The 20,310-nt window shown below is 57.5% G+C and overlaps 2 protein-coding genes across 3 annotated transcripts in view; both read right to left on the bottom strand.

Annotated features, from left to right (window-relative positions):
- The window catches only part of NHERF2 (NHERF family PDZ scaffold protein 2), a 33,979-nt gene extending 25,289 nt beyond the window's left edge, over window positions 1-8,690 (bottom strand). The window contains exons 1-2 of one of the 2 annotated variants that reach the window (XM_082292039.1): window positions 8,240-8,690; window positions 3,881-4,138 (exon numbers count right to left, since the gene is read on the bottom strand). In XM_082292039.1, coding sequence (XP_082148165.1) covers window positions 3,881-4,138; window positions 8,240-8,449 — 468 coding nt within the window. In that variant the 5' untranslated portion in view covers window positions 8,450-8,690. Of the gene's footprint in view, window positions 1-3,880; window positions 4,139-5,988; window positions 6,027-8,239 lie in introns of those variants that run through there. The other variant, XM_082292040.1, reaches the window with a different exon arrangement.
- Window positions 8,691-16,206: 7,516 nt separating this feature from the next.
- On the bottom strand, window positions 16,207-17,781 carry NPW (neuropeptide W; the record flags this gene model as incomplete). Its single annotated transcript, XM_082291965.1, has 2 exons — window positions 16,207-16,242; window positions 17,383-17,781. The coding sequence occupies 2 exons, from the start codon at window positions 17,779-17,781 to the stop codon at window positions 16,207-16,209; spliced, it is 435 nt and encodes a 144-aa protein (XP_082148091.1).
- Between the last annotated feature and the right edge of the window lie 2,529 nt (window positions 17,782-20,310).

Genomic DNA, 20,310 nt, shown 5'->3' with positions numbered 1-20,310 from the left:
GCCTCAACTGAGTTGGCAAAGTGCTCCAAAAACATCTGTCCTGAGTTACTCCCCTTGCAGCTCTGTGGCAGAAGACATCACAACACAAGGGGTTTATTTGCAACAGAGAAAAGTTCTTACTCCTGACCCAAAGAGAAGGGTAAATATTTACTGCCTCGAGGTCAGCACTGACCCTACACCTGGTCCTGACAGGCGCCCAGCCGTCGTCCTTCAGAAAGCTGCACATCTGTCCCCAGACACACAGGAGGCTCAGGAGCTGCCACCACCCCCGTGTCACCTCAGGGACACCATCCTGCTGTCTCCAGTTCCTGCCAGCAGCAACCCTAAGGCGACACGCTCCTCCCCGAGCAGGGGACAATCAACAACCAGCCACTAATTCCCCCCCATGAAAATTCCCAGACTCAACAGGCTTGAATCCAGCAGCTACAAGCTGTGGGTTTGTTCTCCTAAGGATAAACTCTGGAGAAGTTTATCTTTCGCAGAGGTTGTAAAGGTTCCTTTGCACACCCACTCCCTGCAGACCAGAGCACAAAGGAAGGGAATTGCATCACCCCCAACACCTCTCTGGCTTTGCTGTTGTTCTTATTTCTCCTACAAACACACCTGGAGAAGACAGCGAGTCCCAAGGACAGCCCTAATGTGGCTCACACAGCCTAATGGGGCTACAACAGGATCCCACTGCCAGCACATCCCTCCCAGTGCCCAGCGGGAATGGGACAGCTGAACCACAGCCCCTGCAAAGGTGCTGCCAGCCCTGGGCCAGGACATCTGCCCACCGTGGACACCTCTGGAATGACCAGCAGCATCCAGGTGAGGCCCTGGCAGCCCTGCAGCTCACCTGCCTTCTACACACCACCAGCCCAGGCATTTAATTCCAGCCACCCCATGGCCCAAAGACACCTTTGCCATTAACGCAGCTCACACCAAGCACCCAGAGCAGCCCTTGCCACACTGGGACCACCCAGCCCTCACCTCCAGACCTGTCAGGGGTGCTGGAGCTTGGCAGAGCCAGAGCCCTGGGAATGCAGGAAACAGCCTGGTGACCACCAGAGCCAGCTGGGGACAGGGGAGTACCTGGTATGGAGAACATGTACCCTGCCAGGGGGCAGAGTGGGATGGGCAGCAAGGGACAAATCCCCCAGCCCAGCAGACACAGGAATGGGCACAATTCTGTGGGACAGGACAAGGCAGCCCTGGGTCCCTGTGCCACCACGGCCACACAGGGCATGAATCCCCACAGTGCTGGGGACAGCAGAGCTGTGACAGCCACAGCTGCTGACTGCCAGCCCTGCCGACCTGCTCCCCAGGCAGGATTTTAAATATGTGCTGAATTATTCATGCCATCACCGAGGTTCCTGGAGCACGAGGTCCCGGCCACCAGGTCCCTGCCAGGGTGCATGGTGACCTCCCCACCCATGGCAGCTCCAGGGGGGTCACCCCTCTTGGGAAATAAATCTGGGACAGCACTGGGGGGTGGCAGGGCTGTGCCCACCCTCCCTGCTCCATCACCTCCCGCTGCCCACCACAACCACCAGATTTCCCTCCTCGTTTTGTTTCAGTTGCTTGTCTCCTGAAACAAGGAGGCTGCCCTGAACAACCCCGGCCTCAAATCCAGGAAAACTCCAGCCTTTATATAAACAAATGCTGCTCACAAAAATGCAGCTCCCTGGGAGCAGCCCGGAGCATCAGCCCCAGCTTCCACAGGGGCAGGCTGGGGCCACAGGTCTGCAGGGGGGAGGGAGCTGCCTTTTCTCCTTCACTGAATGCTGCAAGTGAAGCTCACAAAAACCCTAAATCTGGCTGGGGACAAATCTGAGTGTATCCCAGCTGTCACAGCCCCACTGCAGCAGCAGAAATCTCCCAAAAACCCCTCACACTCGGGAGATGCACATTCCAGTGCCTGTGATCTGCTGAATTAGGGTCAGGCTCAAGCTGCCCCATACGAGGGACACAGCACTGGGGGCCTGAGCAGGGCAGAAATCGTGGTCCACCACCTCTTATCCACCATACCCTGGCCTCCAGCTGCTTTGGGAGCCAGCAGGAGGGACACACCACCCAGCCTAAGAGCCTGGAGCAGGTTTTACCACCCTGAATCAAGCAGGAGTGCAAGGCACAGGAGCAGGATGCAGGTCCTGCTGCTCCAGCCACCCCTGGCCTCACCCCAGAGTCACACATGGCTCCAGCACCGAGAAGTGACCTTGGCCAGGACAGCTGGCAGTGCCCAGCTCTCCTGAGAGCTGCCAAGGCAGGAGCAGACCAGCTGCTGGCCCAACGTGCTCAGCAGCCTATCCCCATCCCTACACAGGGGAATCACCCCTGGAGTCTGTTCCCTTTGTCCAGCCCAAACACCAGCCCCGTCTCCAGCACGGTGAGCACTGAATGCCCAGGAAAAGCCCCTCTGAGGGGAGCACGGGCTCTGCTCCCCACTCCCACCCCAGCCCTGCTCAGCTCTCCCAGTCCCACCCTCTCCTTGGAGGAGCCAAAACCCAAAGGCCGGAAAGGACCGTCCTGTTCCCCCGGCCTGACTTCCCGTCAGCACACGCTGCTGGATCCCGACCAGCTCACGGAACAGAGCAGGAGAGGAAATGCCCTGTTTGGAAAGCCACCCTCAGCCATGCACAGCCACCCTCTGCTTGGGAATGGCTCCTCTCCTACTGCCCATCCCAGGGGGGCTCCAAGCCCCAGGGGAAACACAGCCACCATCATCCTCACACAGACCATCCAGCAGCTTCAAATCAGGCAATAAATACAGAAAAATAAAACACTGCCTCCAAGCCTGCCCCTGGCAGCCCCAGGGAAGGAGGATCCTCCTCTGCAAGATTCCAAACAGCTCCGGAGGGAAGGACCTGAGGTGAGACCCCCTCTACTGCTGGGCTCCTCCTGCCTCATACCAGCATCACCCCGTATCTGCACAGGGGGATTTCCCCACAAGAGGTTCCTGAGGACCCAGCATTTTCCTGACTTTCCCGTGGATGTCTTCCTGGCAGCTCAGCAGCCACTTCTGGGCCAGCACTCAGCCACCACAACTGCTCCGAGGGGACAGACACCGACCTGGCACTGCAGCCCCTGCAGGGCCCCCAGGCAGGAGGAGGAGGGGGATGCCCACGGCAGCTACAGGCTGAAGAGGCTGTTGAGCACCAGTGCTTGTGGCCAGCAGCACAGGAGAGGGAACACGGATGGGAAGGGACAGATGGCTGTGGAGCAGGGCTGGAGTGTCCAGCTCGGCCACACAGCACCCATACAGCTCCGGCTACGTTCCCACCTGGAGCAGGGGCAGCCTGGGAGCCAGCCCCGCTATCAGCCCAGCACAAGCCTGCGCCGTCTCCGCCAGCCCCTGCAGCCATGGAAACTGGACGTTTTCCACCCCGAATTCCTTCCCTTTTGGAAAGGAGTTTACTAATAAAAGGCACTTAGTGCCGAATCACAGGCCAGACCCAGGCTGCTTAAAAAGAGCCAATTTCCTTCCTATTTTGCCCCAGATGTTCCCTCCCTCCTGCAAATAATGGAGGGAGAGAAGCTCATTCATGAGCTCCAGCTTGGCCACAGCCTTGCTCTGGGCAGCCTGTCCTGAGGGAGGCTGGGACACTGACCTCGGCTGAGGCACTGCAGGGTCACTCGTCTGCAGGGCTGACAACCCCCCACAGGTCCCTCCAGCAGCTCAGGAGACCCTCAGGGGGCACCAGAGGGGAGGGAATGCACAGCCCCCAACAGCCAATGCTGCTTGGAGCCAGAGATTCCAAAGGGCAGCTTGGGACACATGGGGTCCCCAAGCTGGCAGTCACACACAGAAGGTTTTTCTCTGGTGGGACAAGCCGTGCTCAAAGAGGGAGGAGATCCCAGGGGGTCACACCCACTCCCCACAGCCCCGCTCTGCCCTCACCTTCCTACTGCCATGTGAGGAGAAGCTGTGGGAATTCCTCTGGAGGCTGCCCCCGCTGAGATCCAGCTGAGGCTTCCAGACCTCCCCATTGTCGCTGGCCAGGGCCTTGGCAGGTGGCACGGCAGAGCTGAGCAGGATCCCATTGTGCACCATGTCCTCAGTGCAGGTGAGCCGCAGGCTGCACAGGTACTCGTCCGTCTCCTTGTCCACCACCAGCAAGCGCGTCTCCGTCTCCACGGCCTTGATGCGCTGCACGACCTGGGAACGACAGGGACAGCTCAGCATGAGCCCAGGGGACACTCGGGGATGGCAGGAGCTGCACCCGAGGGCCATTAGCTCCCCCACAGTGCTGCAGCTTCGGTCTGGGTGAGGGTTTGTGATGGCTTCCAGCCATCAGTGATGGGGAGAAGGACAGAGCACAGCTTTGGGAGATCCCTGGCAATGATGGTGCTGGCTCTTCCAGCCCAGGCCTTGCAGCCACACAGCAGCTCTGCCCAGGCCACCTGGGACCACCTCCTGCTCAGTCAGGAGCTTCCAGATGCTGTCACTGCCCCCCAAGCATCAGCAAACCTCTGCCTGGCACTGTCCCTTGGGGGGACAGCACAGTCTGCCCCACCAAGCAAACACCCTCATTTCCTTGATCCAGGGTGTCTTTCTACTCCCATCCCAGGGCAGCAGCCAGGGTGCACAGGAAGGCTCCAAGCACCCATGTGGGCAGCTGGGGGCTAGACTGTCCCCAGCCACACTGATGTACAGGCTACCCCCAGTCTGGGTGGATTTAGGAAGGAAATGGCCCAATCCATGCATCCATCCCCAGTCCGTGCTGGGGACCAGCAGAGATAAGGGAAGCCAGTGCTGGGAGCAGCAGATGAGCCCATCCCTGCCGGGATCCAGCTCCAGGCAGCGCTGAATGGGGACATTGTCCTGCTGCTGCCCAGCTCCTTCACAGGGATCAGTGACTGGCAGAGGCTCCAACAGACACTCACAGTGGGGAGAGCTAGGAGGAGCTGATCCCACAGCCAGGCAGGGGGTAAATCCCACCAGGGTGGGCTATGATGGAAACAGGGAAAATCCAAAACATCCACAGGGAAACCACCTCCAGACTCACTGCTAGCAGCCACGGAGGGCATCTCCTCCCTGCACAGGCCTTCATCCCAAGGAGGAGGAGGGGTGGCATTGCTGGCTGTGCTGCTCAGCTGCCATTCCCAGCCATGGGGTGGCCCTGAACAACCCAGACATGCTGGGAACCCCCCAAAAGCAGCCTTGGGCTCCTTGCAGGGCTCCTGCTCTGATCTAGGTCACAGTGACCAGACACGCCAAGGTTAGAGCGACAAACGAGCCTAATGCGCAATTAACCAGCGTTTATTTACTCCCTGCAAGCTCCACTCAAGGTCAACAGAGCCGGTATCTGCAAACAAGAAAAAAAACCAGCCCGCAAGAAATTTACAGGCTGCAGACAAGGCTGCTCGTCCTGAACTAACTCATCCACTGCAGCCTCCGCCTGCACGGCGGCGATGCCGGGGCTCCCACCCATAACCAGCCTGGAGGGTGCTGACCCGTCAGGCCCAGAAAATCCATCTGCTCCCGTCCAGATCCATTTAGATCTGGCATCAGACGGTGCTGCTGACACCAGCAGTGCCTGTGCAGGGACACTTCTCCCAGAGGGGACTTGGCAGCAGCAGCCAACCCGCAGCAACAAAGATGCAGATGGGGAATGTGCTGGCCCTGCAGTGACATCCCCCAGACCCCACAGCTTGGGTGCTCCAGGCAGCACAGGGAATCACAAGGGTCCCACAGACTGCAGAGAAACTCAGAGGGTCCACAGAAGGGTCTGAACCTGGTGTGGAGCAGTGCTGGGCTCACCCCATTGACAAACCCCTCAACAGCCACAGCGAGAGCAGCGATGGAGCAAAGGGCCCACAAGCGCCAGGGGCTGAGCCAGCAGAGATGGAGAGCAGCACAGAGCAGCCCCCTACCCCCTCCCCACGAGGGGGATGAGCAGAAGGGGATGTGAGGAGCCCCCCAAGGCAGCAGGTCTCGCTGGGGACAGAGCAGAGAGATGGGAGGCAAAGCAGCAGCCCCCGGCAAGGTCCTGCCCAGCACCGTACCCGCTTCCGAGCCATGCTCCCAGCCTTGAGTCCTTCTGGCTTCTGGAGACAATGAAGCCTCCCCAGCACATCTGGGATCTTCTCAGCACCCGACCCAGCCCCATGATTTCCGCAGCTCCACCCAAGCAGACTTTCACCCCTGGCGACAGCAGCGCCAGCCCGGCAGAGCCGGCCGGGGCCCTTCCACCCTTGCCAAACAACAGCCACCCAGCAAGGGACTCACGGTGCTACCAGGAGCAGCTCCTGCAGAGGTGCCCATGCCCTGCTCCATGCTGCCAGGCTCTGCAGGGACCAGGAGGCTTTCCCTGCTCTGGGCACAGCAGGAGGGCAGGAGCTGTGGCTCTGCCCCGTTCGGAGGAACCCAGGAGCCAGGATACAACTTTGCATCCGAGACATGAAACGACCGGAGAACATGTTCTGCCTTCACTCCTTGGGCAAGGCCAGGAAAAAAACAGAGAACAAAGACAAAAATGCTGCCAGCTTCAGCTGGAAACACAGTTACACCCAAACAGCAAGGCCTTGTGTCCTGCGGGCTCCAGCCCTATGCACATGGAGAAGTGCTACTTAGTCAAGGTTAGGGAAGGAGCAGCACGAGGAAGGACCACGGTGAGGTGGCTGCTCAAAGCCACCGTGTGACCTGCCAGGGCATTGCCCTTGCCACGGCCCATCAGTGCCGGGTAGTTTTTGGGGGAATGAAGAGGTTCTTGTGGTATCGAGGCAGGAAAAAGGGTGATCCCAGAGCAGCAGGGCTGCTCCTGCTCCCACCACTTGCACACTTGTAGATCCCAGTGCCATGGCAGCTGCAGCAAGGCACTGAGTGCCTTGACACCCTGGATGGGACACCCTGTTCCAATCACTGCTCTGCAGCAGGGAGTGAGTGCCAGGGCTCCATCCTGCCACCAGCAGCAAAAAAATGGAAAAAAGAGAAATCTCCCCCTCCCATTTCACTTGACCTACTGGGACGCCCCAGCACGTTTCAAAGACACAGCTGGCTCCGCTATCGCCCGTCCCCAGCAGCCCAGCACCAGCAGGGAGCTCTGGTGGCTTCCAAGGCACCACAGGAACACAGCTCTCCTTCCTGCCCAGCCAGATCAAAGATGGGGATCCTCCTTCAAGGGGTTTGAAATCACATTCAGGACAAACATCAACTTTCACACAGCTGGCTCAGATCATCAAAACAAGCTCGATTACCCACGAAACCCCACCAGGCTCATGGAGAGGAGTTCACGGGGCTTTATTGGAGCCACCTGGACAGCTCAGCCTCACCTTCAGCACAACAACATCCACACCTGGGGGTGAGGTCTGGGAACCCACAGCCCCCCCAAAACTCTGCGGGGTTGAGGCACATCCCAGCTCTGCCCCCATGCAGAGCTGGCAGTAGGGCTGACCAGATGTTTTAAGTTACTAAAACACTAAATCCTGCAGAGCCCCACGAGCCACGAGGCAAATTGTGCCCCTGCCAGGCTCCAAGTGTCCGGCAGGACTGGAGCAGCTTGAACCTCACCGCTTCTTTTTTTTCTCATTGCTTGTTTTTTTCTGCATTTCTTGGTTTTTTTAGACTAAATTGTTTGACAAATGCAGGTTCCAGTTTTACAAGCAGAAAATGCCACAGCCTGAAACAGCTTCTGTCGGAGAGCTGAGAAACAGCTCCCTTGGACCTCCCCGGTCACCGCGTGGTCAGGAAGAGCCACGACTCCCCTCCTATCGCTCTCTGGCCAGCCCAACTGCTGAACATCTGCACAGCTTTATCTGGAGATTTTAAGGCATCTTCCTACACTCTGGGCTGCACAAGCAGGCGCAGCTCGCCCAAAGCAGCCAAGAAAACCCACAGCAGAGCCGGAAATAAAGCCCGGGTCTCCCCATTCCTTTCCACCACAGATTACATAACGCGGCAGAGCCCTGCCCAACCCCACACACCTTCGGCTTTCCCACCTTGACACGATTACAACATCCTGTGCCCAGCAGCGCGACCCCGCACCCGCCCGCACACAGCTGCGGGTCCCGGGCACGCAAAGCCCCCCTGCAGCCCCAGCCTGGCATCTGGGGGGGGGGGGGGGGGGGCATCCACCCCCCCGCTGCACGCACCAGCACTGCCCAGGCCGGGGATGCTCTAGCAAAGATATTTTGGGTGACCCCCCCCCCCCTTTCGCCCGCCGCAGGGAGCTGGAGCCGGGCACAGCCCCGCCGCCGGGGCTCCCAGCCCGGGGTGCCGCGGTGCCCGTCCCCGCTATCCCCCGGTCCGTGCCCGCACCTGGTGATGCGTCTCCTGCTCCACGTTGAGCCCGTTCACCTCCACGACGCGGTCCCCGGCGCGCAGCCCCGCCGCCTCGGCGGGCGAGCCGGGCTCCACTTTGCGGATGAACTGGCCGCTCTTGCCCTTCTCGCCGTGCAGGTGGAAGCCGTAGCCGCTCTCCCCCTTGAGCATTCGGCACAGCCGCGGCTTCAGCTGGTCCTTGGCCATGGCCGGCGGCGGAGCGGCAGCGGCGGCGGAGGCTGGGCGGGCGCGGGGCCGCTTTTATGGGCGGCCCGGGGCGGGCGCCGAGGGGCGGGTCGGGACCGGGGCCGGCGCCGAGGCCGGGGCCGGGGCTGGGGCTGGGGCTGGGGCTGGGGCTGCGGCCGGCGGTGGGAGCGGGGCAGGAGCAGGGCGAGGGGCCGGGGCGATGCGCAGCTCGGCCATGCTGCGGCGGCACCGGGAGCGCGGCGGGCGGGGACGGCGGCGGGACGGGAGGGGACGGGGCGGAGCCGCAGCGAGGGACGGGGCGGGCGGGGCGAGACCGGCATCGGAACCGGGACCGGCACCGGCAGCAGCAGCCGGTGGAGCCTCGGGGCCAAAACCCTCCCAGCAGCAGCCATCTGGTTGGAACCCTGTGGCGCAGGGTGCCCGGAGAAGCTGTGGCTGCCCCTGGATCCCTGGGAGTGTCCAAGGCCAGGTTGGACAGGGCTTGAAGCAGCCTGGGATAGTGGAAGGTGTTCCTGCCCATGGCAGGGGGTGGGACTGGATGGACTTTAAGGTCTTTCTAACCCAAACCATTTGAGGATTCGATGAATCCTGGTGGGGAAAGGCTCCATCCCAGCTGACCTTTGGAGAGGCCATCCAGGTTTCACCTGGACTGAGTTTGTTTAATGAAACACAGAGATCCCCGTCTTCACCCTTTTGCATTCCTCATCTTCATTTCCTTGAAATCTTTTATAAGGTGGGTGTGACCCAGACCAGCTGTCACAGTGATGGCACTGAGTATCACATTCCTTTGACACAGGTTCTCAGGCCTTTCTCTGCAGTTTCTCCTTCCTCAACAGCCTTCCTACCAGATTTTACAGTGCTGAAGCAAACACAGCAGCCAGCTGGAGGCTGGAAATAAAAGGCTCCAGAATTTAATATTGATTTACTTTTAATGTGTAGTTTGTTTTAAAAAACCTATTTCCACTGCATTTATACATAAAGTCACCCTTAAAAACCCTTGAACCAAAAAGATGCTTGAAGATCGTATCCTGAAAAATCACGGCATTTTTTATCTCTGTCAGTTCTTCCCACCTCATTCCCTGCAGGCAGTGGAATGTTCTTTGGGAGCTGCAGACAAGGGGCTGGGTGGGGAGCACTGGGTGCTGTCCCTTGGGGTGTTTGTCACCGTGGGATGGGAACGGGCTCAGCCCCTGGCTCCAGACACACTTGGCAGCCATGAGGTCCCACCAGGGAGGATGTGATGTCCCACCAAAGGAGGATGCTTTGGTCCCACCGGGAGGATGTGATGCCCCACCAGGAGGATGTGATGTCCCACCAAGGGAGGATGTTTTAGTTCCTCCAGTGACGATGCTTTGGTCCCACCAAGGCTCCTCCACTCCCTGTGTCACTCTAGCAGCGCCAACCTCAGCACAAAATCCTGGGTGACACAAGAGGAGAGCTGAGAAACTCGGAGGCCGTTTTATTTGCTGTACAACACAAGTGCTCCCTTGAGCCTCTTTGTGGAGTCCTGAAGCTTTTTATCGGGCTAGAGGAGTGCGAATAATTGATTTTTCCACTCACTGGCTAAACCAAAAAACTGAAGGGAAGGGGGGAGGAGAAGGAATTGTTTCAAGTTTATTTGAACCAAAAAGTTTTTCTTTTGATTCAGCGCAATAAAAACACAGAGGGAGCAAATCTTTCGGGTGGTCAGAGTGAATATTTTAACCCTTTTGAATGCTTTTTTAAAAGCATTGGGAGCAGGCAAATTAAAAAAAAAAAAAAAGGAAAGAAAATATTTCAAAAAGGAGGGAAACACTTGTTTGAATTTTTTTTTTAAATGCTCTCTTTTAAGCACAAGCATTTTCTCAAGTGTGCCCTGGATTTACTGATTTTTTCGACCTCAGTGTCTCCAAAAGGCATTTTTTCCCCCAAAACCCTATCTATTTATTGTAGAGAACATAGGGGACTTGGTAGAGCCCTGACTCAGCACTGGAGTGCTTGCCTAAGCACCTTGTGAGCCTAAAATGGAACATTTATTTTGTGATCCTTCTACTTTAGGGGCTGTGGTTGTGCCTCTGGCACAAAGTTCCAGGCTGTCCTGCCTGTCCTGGGACACACAGCTTGGTGCATCCTTTGGCATGGCCGTGGATCACAGGGAAATGCTGCATTTTTTCACTGCAGCTGATGGAGAAGGAGCTGGAAGGAGCATCAAAATACATTGTGCAAAGGTGCATCCTCACAAGGTACAAAAATTCCTTTGGTTCTTCCCATTCTGCCTTTTCCCATCCTCCCAAGTCTCATTGAAAAAAAAAAGAGAGTGCACAGAGAGGTTCCTGCACCCTGGAATGACAGAGCCTTGGGTAAATCCTGCAGATCCTGCTCAGGCAGGATTTTTCCATTTAAATTTCGGTGCATTTTGATTTGGGCAGATATTTAAGTCCAGACTGGAAGCAGAGGCAGTCCAGGGACCTGGGAGCTCACTGACTTGGAAGGGATTGAGCTCTTTTTGGTCAACATCTGCTTCCAGTTCCCTCCTTGCACTTGGTTGAGCAGCGACAGAGAATTCCACCTGTGTCCTGCCCTGTTTGCTTTAGGCCTGGTCCTGTTGCAACACTAATCCAAAATGCAGGTGCTGGGAAGACTTTCCCAGTTATGGAAATTAGAGTCACGCTTCAGGCTCCCTGGCAGGTCCAAGTGGGGATTTTGGGACCCCACAAATAATCCATTTTCATTCAGAAATTGTGAAATCCTCAGCTGATTCCCTGAGTCTGCTCAGTCTGGCTTGTTCCTGAGGCAGTGGAAGGGTGAGGAGCTCTTTGAGGAGGAAGATGGTTGATGATGGAGTCACTGGGCCGTGCCAGAGCTTCCAGAGGGATGGGAGGTTTTCCACATGCCTTTGTGTCTCTTCTGCCAGAGCACACACATTGCTAAGATGCCAAGAGCCCTGTGCCTCACTCATGGCTCCGTGAGTGGCTTTGGGCAGATCTGGTGGCTTCTCTGTGTCCCCCCTCAGCCCATCCCTCTCCCAGGATGTGGGTTGCTCCCTTAAGCTGGGGGCTGGGAGCTTTTCTGGGTGAGGAATGGGCCGGGCACTGCCAGGCACCGCTCCCAGTTTTCCTGAGACCTCAGTTCCTTCCCAGCTGTGGGAGCAGCTGGCAGGGAGCTGCTCTTCCTCCCACTCAGCCTCCTCCTCCCCGTCAGTGCTGGTGTTTATCCACATCCCACTCCACACCCAGCTTTCCACCCTGGAGCTGGAGCTCACCAGACTCCACTTCCCAGGGGAGTCTGGCCACCCCCAGCACCTTCTGGTGAGTGTGGAGGGAGCTCTGCCCGAGCTCAGGGATGCTCCTCATGTTGGATGATCCCTGCTGGGAGCTGCAGAGCCGTTGCCACTGCAGTGATTAGCTCTAAATGGGAATTAATGAAGTATTGGGATTTCCCACTGGCTCGCATGCTCCTTGCTCATTCCTCCCTTGTTTCACCATCACTCAGTGTGGGGCTGCTGGGCCTGGCTGCTCCCAGGGGATGATTTCAAAGGGGATGATTTATTTGTGCTGCTGGAGGAACCAGGAATGAGACGAGAGCTCATAAAAAACACCATCTCATTTTCCCTGGGCCTCTGTGTGTGGCACTCTTGAGCTGTAAACATTTCCCAGGTTAGATTGATGGGGATAGAAGGAGAACTGATCATTAGGAGGATTAATTACAGGTTTTGTGGGTTGTGAAAGTCCAGAAAGTTCAGCTACACTGCTGAGAGCCGAGAGATCTGTCTTGCACAACCTGGCAGATCCTTTATTGTCTGCAGGAGGTGGCAGAGCTGTGGGAGCTGAGCCGGAGGGGCCGGTGGTGCCGGGTGCTGCGCAGGCGTGGAGCTGGCCACGCTCCCAGCCAGGCTGGCCACACCTGAGCATTCCACGTGGGAATTCCAGAGATGCTACTCCCACACCCCAGCACAAGCCACCCTGCTCTGCACCCACAGTGTCGCTGTGGGACAGACACCCACTGCCTCTGCCAGGCAGAACAACACCTTTCCCTGGAAGAGCTGGGATGTGTCTGGTGTCTAGAGGTAAACCCCATGGATAATGCATCTCCAGAGGGACTGGATCCTGAGGAGGCTGGTGCTGGCACAGCTCATTCCCTGAGCTGGTGCTGCTGATGGTGCCACACTGGCACACTGTGTCTTCCACAGCAAGGACATGGATGTAAGAGCAGCACTGGCCCTGGGGCCCTCTGTCCCTGCAAGCACTCATCCTCGGCAGCGTCCATCTCCGGGGGCAACCGGTCCTGGAAGCATCCATCCCCACAAGTACCATGTGCTCCTGGTGGCACAGGTCACCTCCATTCGTGGTGGCACAGGTCACTTCTGTTCCTGGTGGCACGTGCCCGTGGCAACTGAGCTGCCCCAAAGGAAAGCGGGTGCTCCCCAAATACAGCCCTGTGTACAGTCAACGTGGAGTGGCACCTCTGGGCTGGCAGGGCCTGGGGATACCTGAGGGGCCTGCAGGAGGGTCCTGATCCAGCATTTCCCCTTGGGCTGCCCAGGAGCAGCCCTGGACTGCTGAAGCTTGGCTGGGGACATCTATGTCAGGGCCTCAAAGCCACAGTCACTTTGTCAGTGCTCTGGACACCTTGGAAACAGAGGTTCCATCACCTCCTGATCCCTGCAGCTCCTACACCTTTTATCTCCAGTCTCCATCAGTTCTCTAGCTGGTGTCAGTGGGAAGGTGTGGACAGGAGGGGATGGGAGGGATGGGGTCTCTGGCAGAGCCCAGCTCAGCACCAGGTCCTGCAGCCCAGGGCTCCCCACAGGGACATTTGGGGCCATTACAGGGACCTTTCAGGATAGCCAGCTCTGTGCAAGGGATTTCCATCCACAGCCAGAGATGTGCTCAGTCCTGGCCTGCATCCCTGAGGAACAGCTTCTGAGCAGAGCCGACGATGGAGGAAATTCCTTGGGGAGTTTTCTTCCTCCTGGTACCCGCAGGGGCCATTGTGTGTGCCCGGGCCAGCCCGGTGTGAGCTCACAGCAGCTCCCCCGGGCCGGCCGGTTCCTGTCCCTGCCTCTGCCCTTCCCAAAGCCCCCACCGGCTGCTGCTGCTCCCCTGGGAGAGGCCAGGGAACCGGGAAGGAAAGGGAGCTGCCCCGGGTTGGGGTGGGACGTCTTCCTGCCTGCCACGGTCCCTGGGATTCACCGGCCTCTTGGCCTGGAACAAAACGCATCCGCTGGCACCGCGGGCTGGGCGACGGCGGCACCGGCCGGGAAACCTCGCGGCATGGCCAGCCCCTTCTGGAACTGCAGGATGCCAAGGCAGCACCTTGGGGATGGGCCTGGGCCACATCCAGGTCCAGATCCCAGATGTGCTGCATGGGCACCCCCAGCAGCCTCATCCCTGGGCTGCCCAAATCCATACACGGAGCAGTGGGATAGGAGAGAGCCGGAGCTTCCATCCCTTCCAGGACCTGTGGCCTTGGCTGGGGCCACGCAGGCAGCGAGGCACCCACGGGGGCAATTCCCCGCCCTGCAAGAGCGCCGGGATGGGACATGGTGGCAGGGCTCATCCCCACCTCCGTGGCGATCGGTGTCACCACAAGAGGGCATGGGAAAGCCACCCGGCTGCCACTGCACTGCTGGCACCCCGTGTCCACCCCGCCACAGCCTCCGGGACACGGTAGGATGGAAGCGATGATTTGTCCCACTGTCTGAGTTTCTGAGCCCCCCACTTATCTCAAAGAGGTACCTGGCTGCATTTTTCCCTGCAAAGCTGCTCCGGGGGATCAGGAAGCACCGGGACCCTGAATGGAGCCAGGAGCCAGTGTGCTGCTGCAGCTCCTGGGCCTGTCCATGCTCCTTTCTAATGCTTTTGTCAGCCCACTTTGCTCCCAGCTGCAAATCCCAGATGCTGGCATTCCCCCTGAGCATCCTTGTGGCTGCATTTCATTTTGGAACTTCCATGGGGGCCTGGACAGGGAGTCCCTGTGGCCCAAGTCGTGTGATCCCCACGGTCCAGGCATGCCAGCCCCTCAGAGTGAGGGGATGTGATGGGGAAGACCATGGGGAATGTGGCATCTCCCTCAGGATCAGCCTTCAGAAGGGATCAGATTAACATCCATTAGGGATGACTGGGTCCTGCCCTGAGGTGGGAGGGTAACTAAATGCCTTTTTAAGCTTCCTTCCATTTATTGGGCTCATTGACCCCCAGGGAAGGCCCAGATGTCTCCAGAGAAACAGGAGCACAGAGGAAATCATTTTACAGCCCCAGTGGGGAATCAGCTCCTGCTCTACAGGAAAGATGATTTTCCAAGGTGAGGAGTGAAGGGTTTGTGGTTCACTGAGTGTCTCGCTGGGTTCACTCCAGCAACCGCCACGTTCAAGTGTTCGCTCCAGAGAGACAAGGGTCACTTATCCCATCATCCTTCATCCCCCCGGGCACCCTCCTGCTCAAAGCTGAGCTTTACATGTTCTACCTCATTTTATCCCTTTTTTTCCTGGAGAAGGGCAATTGGCCTCATGGCCACTCCAGGGACTGATGGCTCCTGACAGGGATGGATTCAAGTGCAGCAATTGTGTCTCATCAGGCCCATCTAAGCACCACGCCATCGAAGGGCAGGAATTGGAAAATTGTGGGAGGGGGGAAGGAGAGGGGACATGGAGGAGAAACTGGTAGGGAAACAACTGAGAGAGAATGATCCTTCATGTGTTACAGCCCCTGAAATCCTCCCTGAGAGCCAGTGAGGGGTGACAGCAGCCCCCGGGGAGAGGAGAGTGTGGCAGGAAGGGCTCAGCCTGGCCCTGCTCGCCTGACAAGCCCCATGAGGGGTTTTTCCTTCTAGATCCCAGCCAGAGGCAGCACAAACCTTGGCAGAAGCAGGGGGTTCATCTAAAAGGGGTGGAAACCTTTCTGTCAGATTTCCTGCAAAATCCGCTGGCAGGTTAAAGCTCAGCAGTGCCAGACTCAGCCCCCCAAATCTCAGTTTTCTCTAAATCCCAGACCCCACCCGCTCCAACACCCCTTTCCCATGTGCTCCTGCCCAGCCCTGAGGCTTCTCCCTGTTTAATGGGGATTGACATTTATTTCCATCAGTGGGAATATATAGAAATTAAACCCCGAGCAGGAAAAACACAAGAAGAGCTGTGAGGGCTCACCAAGCTTTTGTACAGCCCAGTTGAGGAAATATCCTGAAATTTTGTCATCTGAATTGGCACTTGGCCTGGCAGTTACTCCCCAACAGGCAGTAAAAAAGATTTACTGTGAAACTGCAGAAAAAAATTGTGTCAAAGAGTTAAATCATGTCAGAAAAATCTGGGAGTGACCCAACTGCTGACATGTCTGCCCTGTACAGAGCCAGACCAGGTTTTGCTCTTAAAAAAAACCCACCAAGACCCCACAACAGCACCAGGAAGCCAAAGTTTCCTTTGATCACATCTCATTTTAATGAGGGCAGGTTCCGAGGAAGCGAACAGTACATGTTTAGATCAGATTGCAAACAAGCCAGTACAGAAATGTAAAAAAAATAAACAAAAATAAATATCTCCCCTGTTTCTTTCTCCCCGAGTTCATAGCGCAAGGCTGACCTGGAAACAAGATGAATTTACCACTGCGGCTGGGCAGCGGCCACGAGAAATCAGGTTTTTTGGGATGCCATTGTCTGTGTGGTTTCAGAGAGGTCAGAGTACCCGGAGATCTGCCGAGGAGACCCTTCCCTGCCAGCCAGGTGAGCAGTTCCCACCCAGGGCAGTCAGTGCTCTTCTGGCACAGGAAGCATCTCCACCACGTCCGTCAGCGGGTCAGAGCCAGGTCTTCAAGCGGGAAGAGCTGGAAGAGAAGCGGGGATGGATTATTTTGGAGCATCCAGCTCCAGCACCACCTCCCTCCCCACGTAGGACCTCATTTCACCTCAGTGCAGTGTTTAAACCACGGCTCCATTCACAATTTTCATTAAATCTTCTCCTCCACAGGCTCAGATCTGACCTGCAGATTCCCTTCCTGGCACCGTGCACGCAGATAAACCCCACACAGACCCAAATACCATGTTTGGAGCTGTGCCCACAAGGCTCCCAGTGGGAATTTGGCTGGGACACCAGGGGGATGCATGAGTGTACCTAGGTCAGAGCCTGCGGTACCCGGGATAGCACAGACGTATCCAGGGCTGGGCTGACCTGTCTGGGCTTTCCCAAAATGATTCTAATCCCAGATTTCCTCCAAAAAAATGAAGTGGGGGAGGAATATAACTGCATGTTTCAGGGGCTGATCCAACAGCTAAAAGCCTCAGTGGATTTCAGCTGGATGTTGGCTCCAGCTTTACATAAGAGGAAAGAAATGTAAAGCCTGGAGCCAGTCCTACACAGCCTGGCTGAGCACCGAGGGGCAGGAGAAGGGTCCTGAGGGGGGGCCATGCTGGGAGCATCCCAGCATCACTGGGCTGCCAGCCCCATGGATACCCCATGGACACCACTCTGGCACGGGGAGCTTGGTCCCACAGGGTGCAGGTTTGTGATGCACCAAACGGGGGACACAGAAATCCTACAATCCTGGAATGGTTTGGGTTGGAAGAGACCTTAAAGACCCTCCAGTTCCACCCCCTGCCATGAGCAGGGACAACTTCCACTACACCAGGTTGCTCCAAGCCCCGTCCAACCTGACCTTGGACACTTCATCCAGATCTTTTTCTGCCCTAAAGGCAAAATGCAGCCCCTCCAAACACGCACTTACCTGGTGATGCCCCTCCAAGGTTCCGTGCACCCCAATTTCCTGATGAAACCCCTGCAAGGCTCCACATTCCCCATGACCTGGTGACCCCCCAGCACCCCGGGCGCCGTAGAGTGACCTCAGGACTCCACATCCCGTGCATGGATCGCACCCCTCGAGCATCCCGGAGCATCGGCGGACCGACCGTGCCCCCCGGATCCCCCCGGGCCCCCGCTCCCGCTCCCGTCCCGTCGGGCCGCGCGTTACCTGAGGCTGGCGGGGGCCGGGCGGGGGCCGGGCGGGGGCCGGGCGGGGGCCGCCCCAGCCCCAGCGCCGCCGGAGCAGGCGCTGCAGGAGGCGGCCGGGGCCGGGCGGCGGCGGGGCCGGGCCGGCGGCTGGGGGGCTCTCCCCGGCGGGGCGGCCCGGGGGCGGAGGGCTGTCCCCGGCGGGGGTCCCGGAGTGCCGGGGGGGCTCGGCCGGCAGCTCCCGCCGCCAGAGGTAGGGGGAGCGGCGGACCCCCATCAGCAGCCCCGAGGCGCGTCCCACCGTGTGGTACCGGGGGCTGGCGACGTGCTTGTACCAGGCGCCCGCCGGAGCGGCCGGCAGCATCAGCCCCAGCAGCACCAGGGCCCCCCAGGCGCCCCCCGACAGCTGTCCCCTCGCCATGGCGCAGGGCAGGGTGCGGGCAGGGATGTGCCCGGCCCCGGGCGCCCCAGTGACGGCTGCCCCGAGCCCGCGCCCCGCCGGTTTATAGCGCCGTCGGGAGGGGCCCCGCGGCTCCGCCCTGCAGCCCCCGGCCGCCCTCCCCCGGCAGCCCCCCCCTGGGATGCCGGCATCCTCCCCATGGCCCCCACCATCCTCTGAGCATCTCTGAGCTTTTCCCTGCAACCCGCGGCATCCCGCGCATCCGTGAGCATCCCCCTTGTTGCCTTTAGCATCCTCCCCATGGCCCCAGGCATCCTCTGAGCATCCTTGAGCATCCCCCGAAACACAGAGCAACCCGACCGTCCGTGGGCATCCTCCTTGAAGCCTTCAGCATCGTCCCCATGGCCTCAAGCATCCTCTGAGCATTCCCTCGCAGCCTGGAGCATCCCAAGCATTCTTGAGCATCCTCCGTGTTCCCTCTGGTGAAGTGCTCAAGACCATTTGCAGTGGATTTGTCAGGCTGCTTCCCCTCCTCTTCTGCCACACACTTCTTAAATATGATACCACATCAATTTTTCCAGTCCAGTCAGGTGACTTCCCCCCGCCCCAGATTCCTTAATGAAACCAAGCAGGTCAAGTTTATGCTCATCAGAGAGCAATTCCAGTTCCTCCTGTTTATTAGGGAAGTTCTTGGCTTTATACGCTGAACTAGGACTAAATAATTTCTGGGGTTTTTTTCAGGCCACACAATAACTTCATTAATTTTAATCTCAGCATCTTAGAATCCTGGAATGGTTTGGTTTGGAAAGGACCTTAAAGCCTATCCAGTCCCATCCCCTGCCATGGGCAGAGACACATTCCACTATCCCAAGGTGCTCCAAGCCCAGTCCAACCTGGCCTTGGACACTCCCAGGGATGGGGCAGAGGTTGGTATTTCTCCTTGTTGATATTAACATGCTCCAAGGAAATCCAGCCAGGCTGCTTCCCATCATTGGGATCCCCCAGTCCTTTACCATCCAGGCCCATCTTCTCCCACCCAACAAGCACAAGTTCCCAGTGGAAACTTTCTCCATCAGCCCAGCCTGCAGTTGTTGGTGTTCTCTGACCCTCTGCTCTGGGGGATGTGTTTCCAGGCTCACACTGGGGACAGAGCCATGCTGGGGACCCCTCAGAGTGTGGGATCTTGGCCAAGCAACATACTCCTCCTGTAGGAACCAGCCCCTTGGCCCAGCAGGGATCAGAGCCTGCAGAGCTGGGCATGGTGGGAGGAGAAGTCCAAAGCAGCAATGTCAGGGTGGAGCCTCTTCCTATTCTGAGAAGGCTGGGAGTGAGCACAAATCCCAGTTGGCAAGATGGGGATCCAGCATTTTGTGAGGGGATGCTGGAAGTTACATCTGTGCAGAGCACAACTCGTTCCTGTAATGAACCAGAGCAGAGTCCAACTCATCCATGGCTCGAGTTCTTGGAAGCGCCCAGGTTTACAGTAAGGATGCGTCTGGCTCCCGTCTCACTCCGAGCCAACCCCTGCTGGATGGGCTATTTTTGTCACCCCTTGAGTGCTCTGGACACTAAAAGGGCCTCAGCACTTTCATGTTTAATAGATCCATTAATGAATGGCACCGGTACAGCTCATGGAGCATCCCAGCGCATCCTCCAGGTCACCCGACACTGGACACGCGCTGCCAGCTCTACTCCCTCCAGCAAAAGCCATTACATTCCCTCCTCCCCACCAGACATGGATCGATTTGGAAGCACCTGCTCCTCCTGGCTTGTTCTGTGCCTGCCCCGTGCCCAAGCAAAGGCAGGTTTAGCAGCTCTTGTTCCACTGCAGCCACACTCCAATGTGGGCTCAACCCTCCCAGACAGGAACGGAAGATTTTCTCATTCTCAGGGATCTGCCTGAAGTGTCTTTTATGTGTGTTTTTGGTGTGACTTGGATAACTCGTCTCCCTGATAAACTCTCCATGTACTGAACTTTTGCCTCCCAGGAATGATCCCTGCTGACAGCCAGCAGTTCTGTCCACAAGGTGCCGAGACCCTTTGGATACAGTGCAGCTCCAGATCTCCAGCAGAGTGCACGTTTCCTCTCCCAAGTATTTTTAAATATCTTTCCAACGAAACAGCTGATAAGCAATTTGTCTTCTATTTATATTCTAAGTAAGTAAAGATAATTTTAGGATTCTTCTTCCCCTCGCAGAAGCTGATGCTCCGCAAATACTGTAGCACGTCAGCGGGCACATGGCACCATGCTGCTCCAAGGGGGCTTGTGCCAGGAACTCCCCCAGAGGAGCAAAATCCTGCTTATTTTGGGGAGATAAAAAACTTTTGAGCAAATCCTGGTTCCTATGGAAGCCTCGTACAGACTCCCAGGAGTTTGAGATTTCAGCCTCTCGGGTCATTTCTATAAGCTGCAGGTGTTTATCAACCCCAGGCAGGGTCCAGCTGATCCCAACCCCTTTCGGAAACCCTATTTTTATGTTTTTATTTAAACCTTCAGATTTTGACTCCAGCATCACATTTACCAACCACACAGACACTGAGCTGAGACTT

Source organism: Coloeus monedula, assembly GCF_965178545.1.
Source record: "Coloeus monedula genome assembly, chromosome: 16".
Lineage (NCBI taxonomy): Eukaryota > Metazoa > Chordata > Aves > Passeriformes > Corvidae > Coloeus > Coloeus monedula.
The sequence above is the reverse complement of the archived record's forward strand: the minus strand, read 5'-3'. Positions and strand labels throughout refer to the sequence as shown.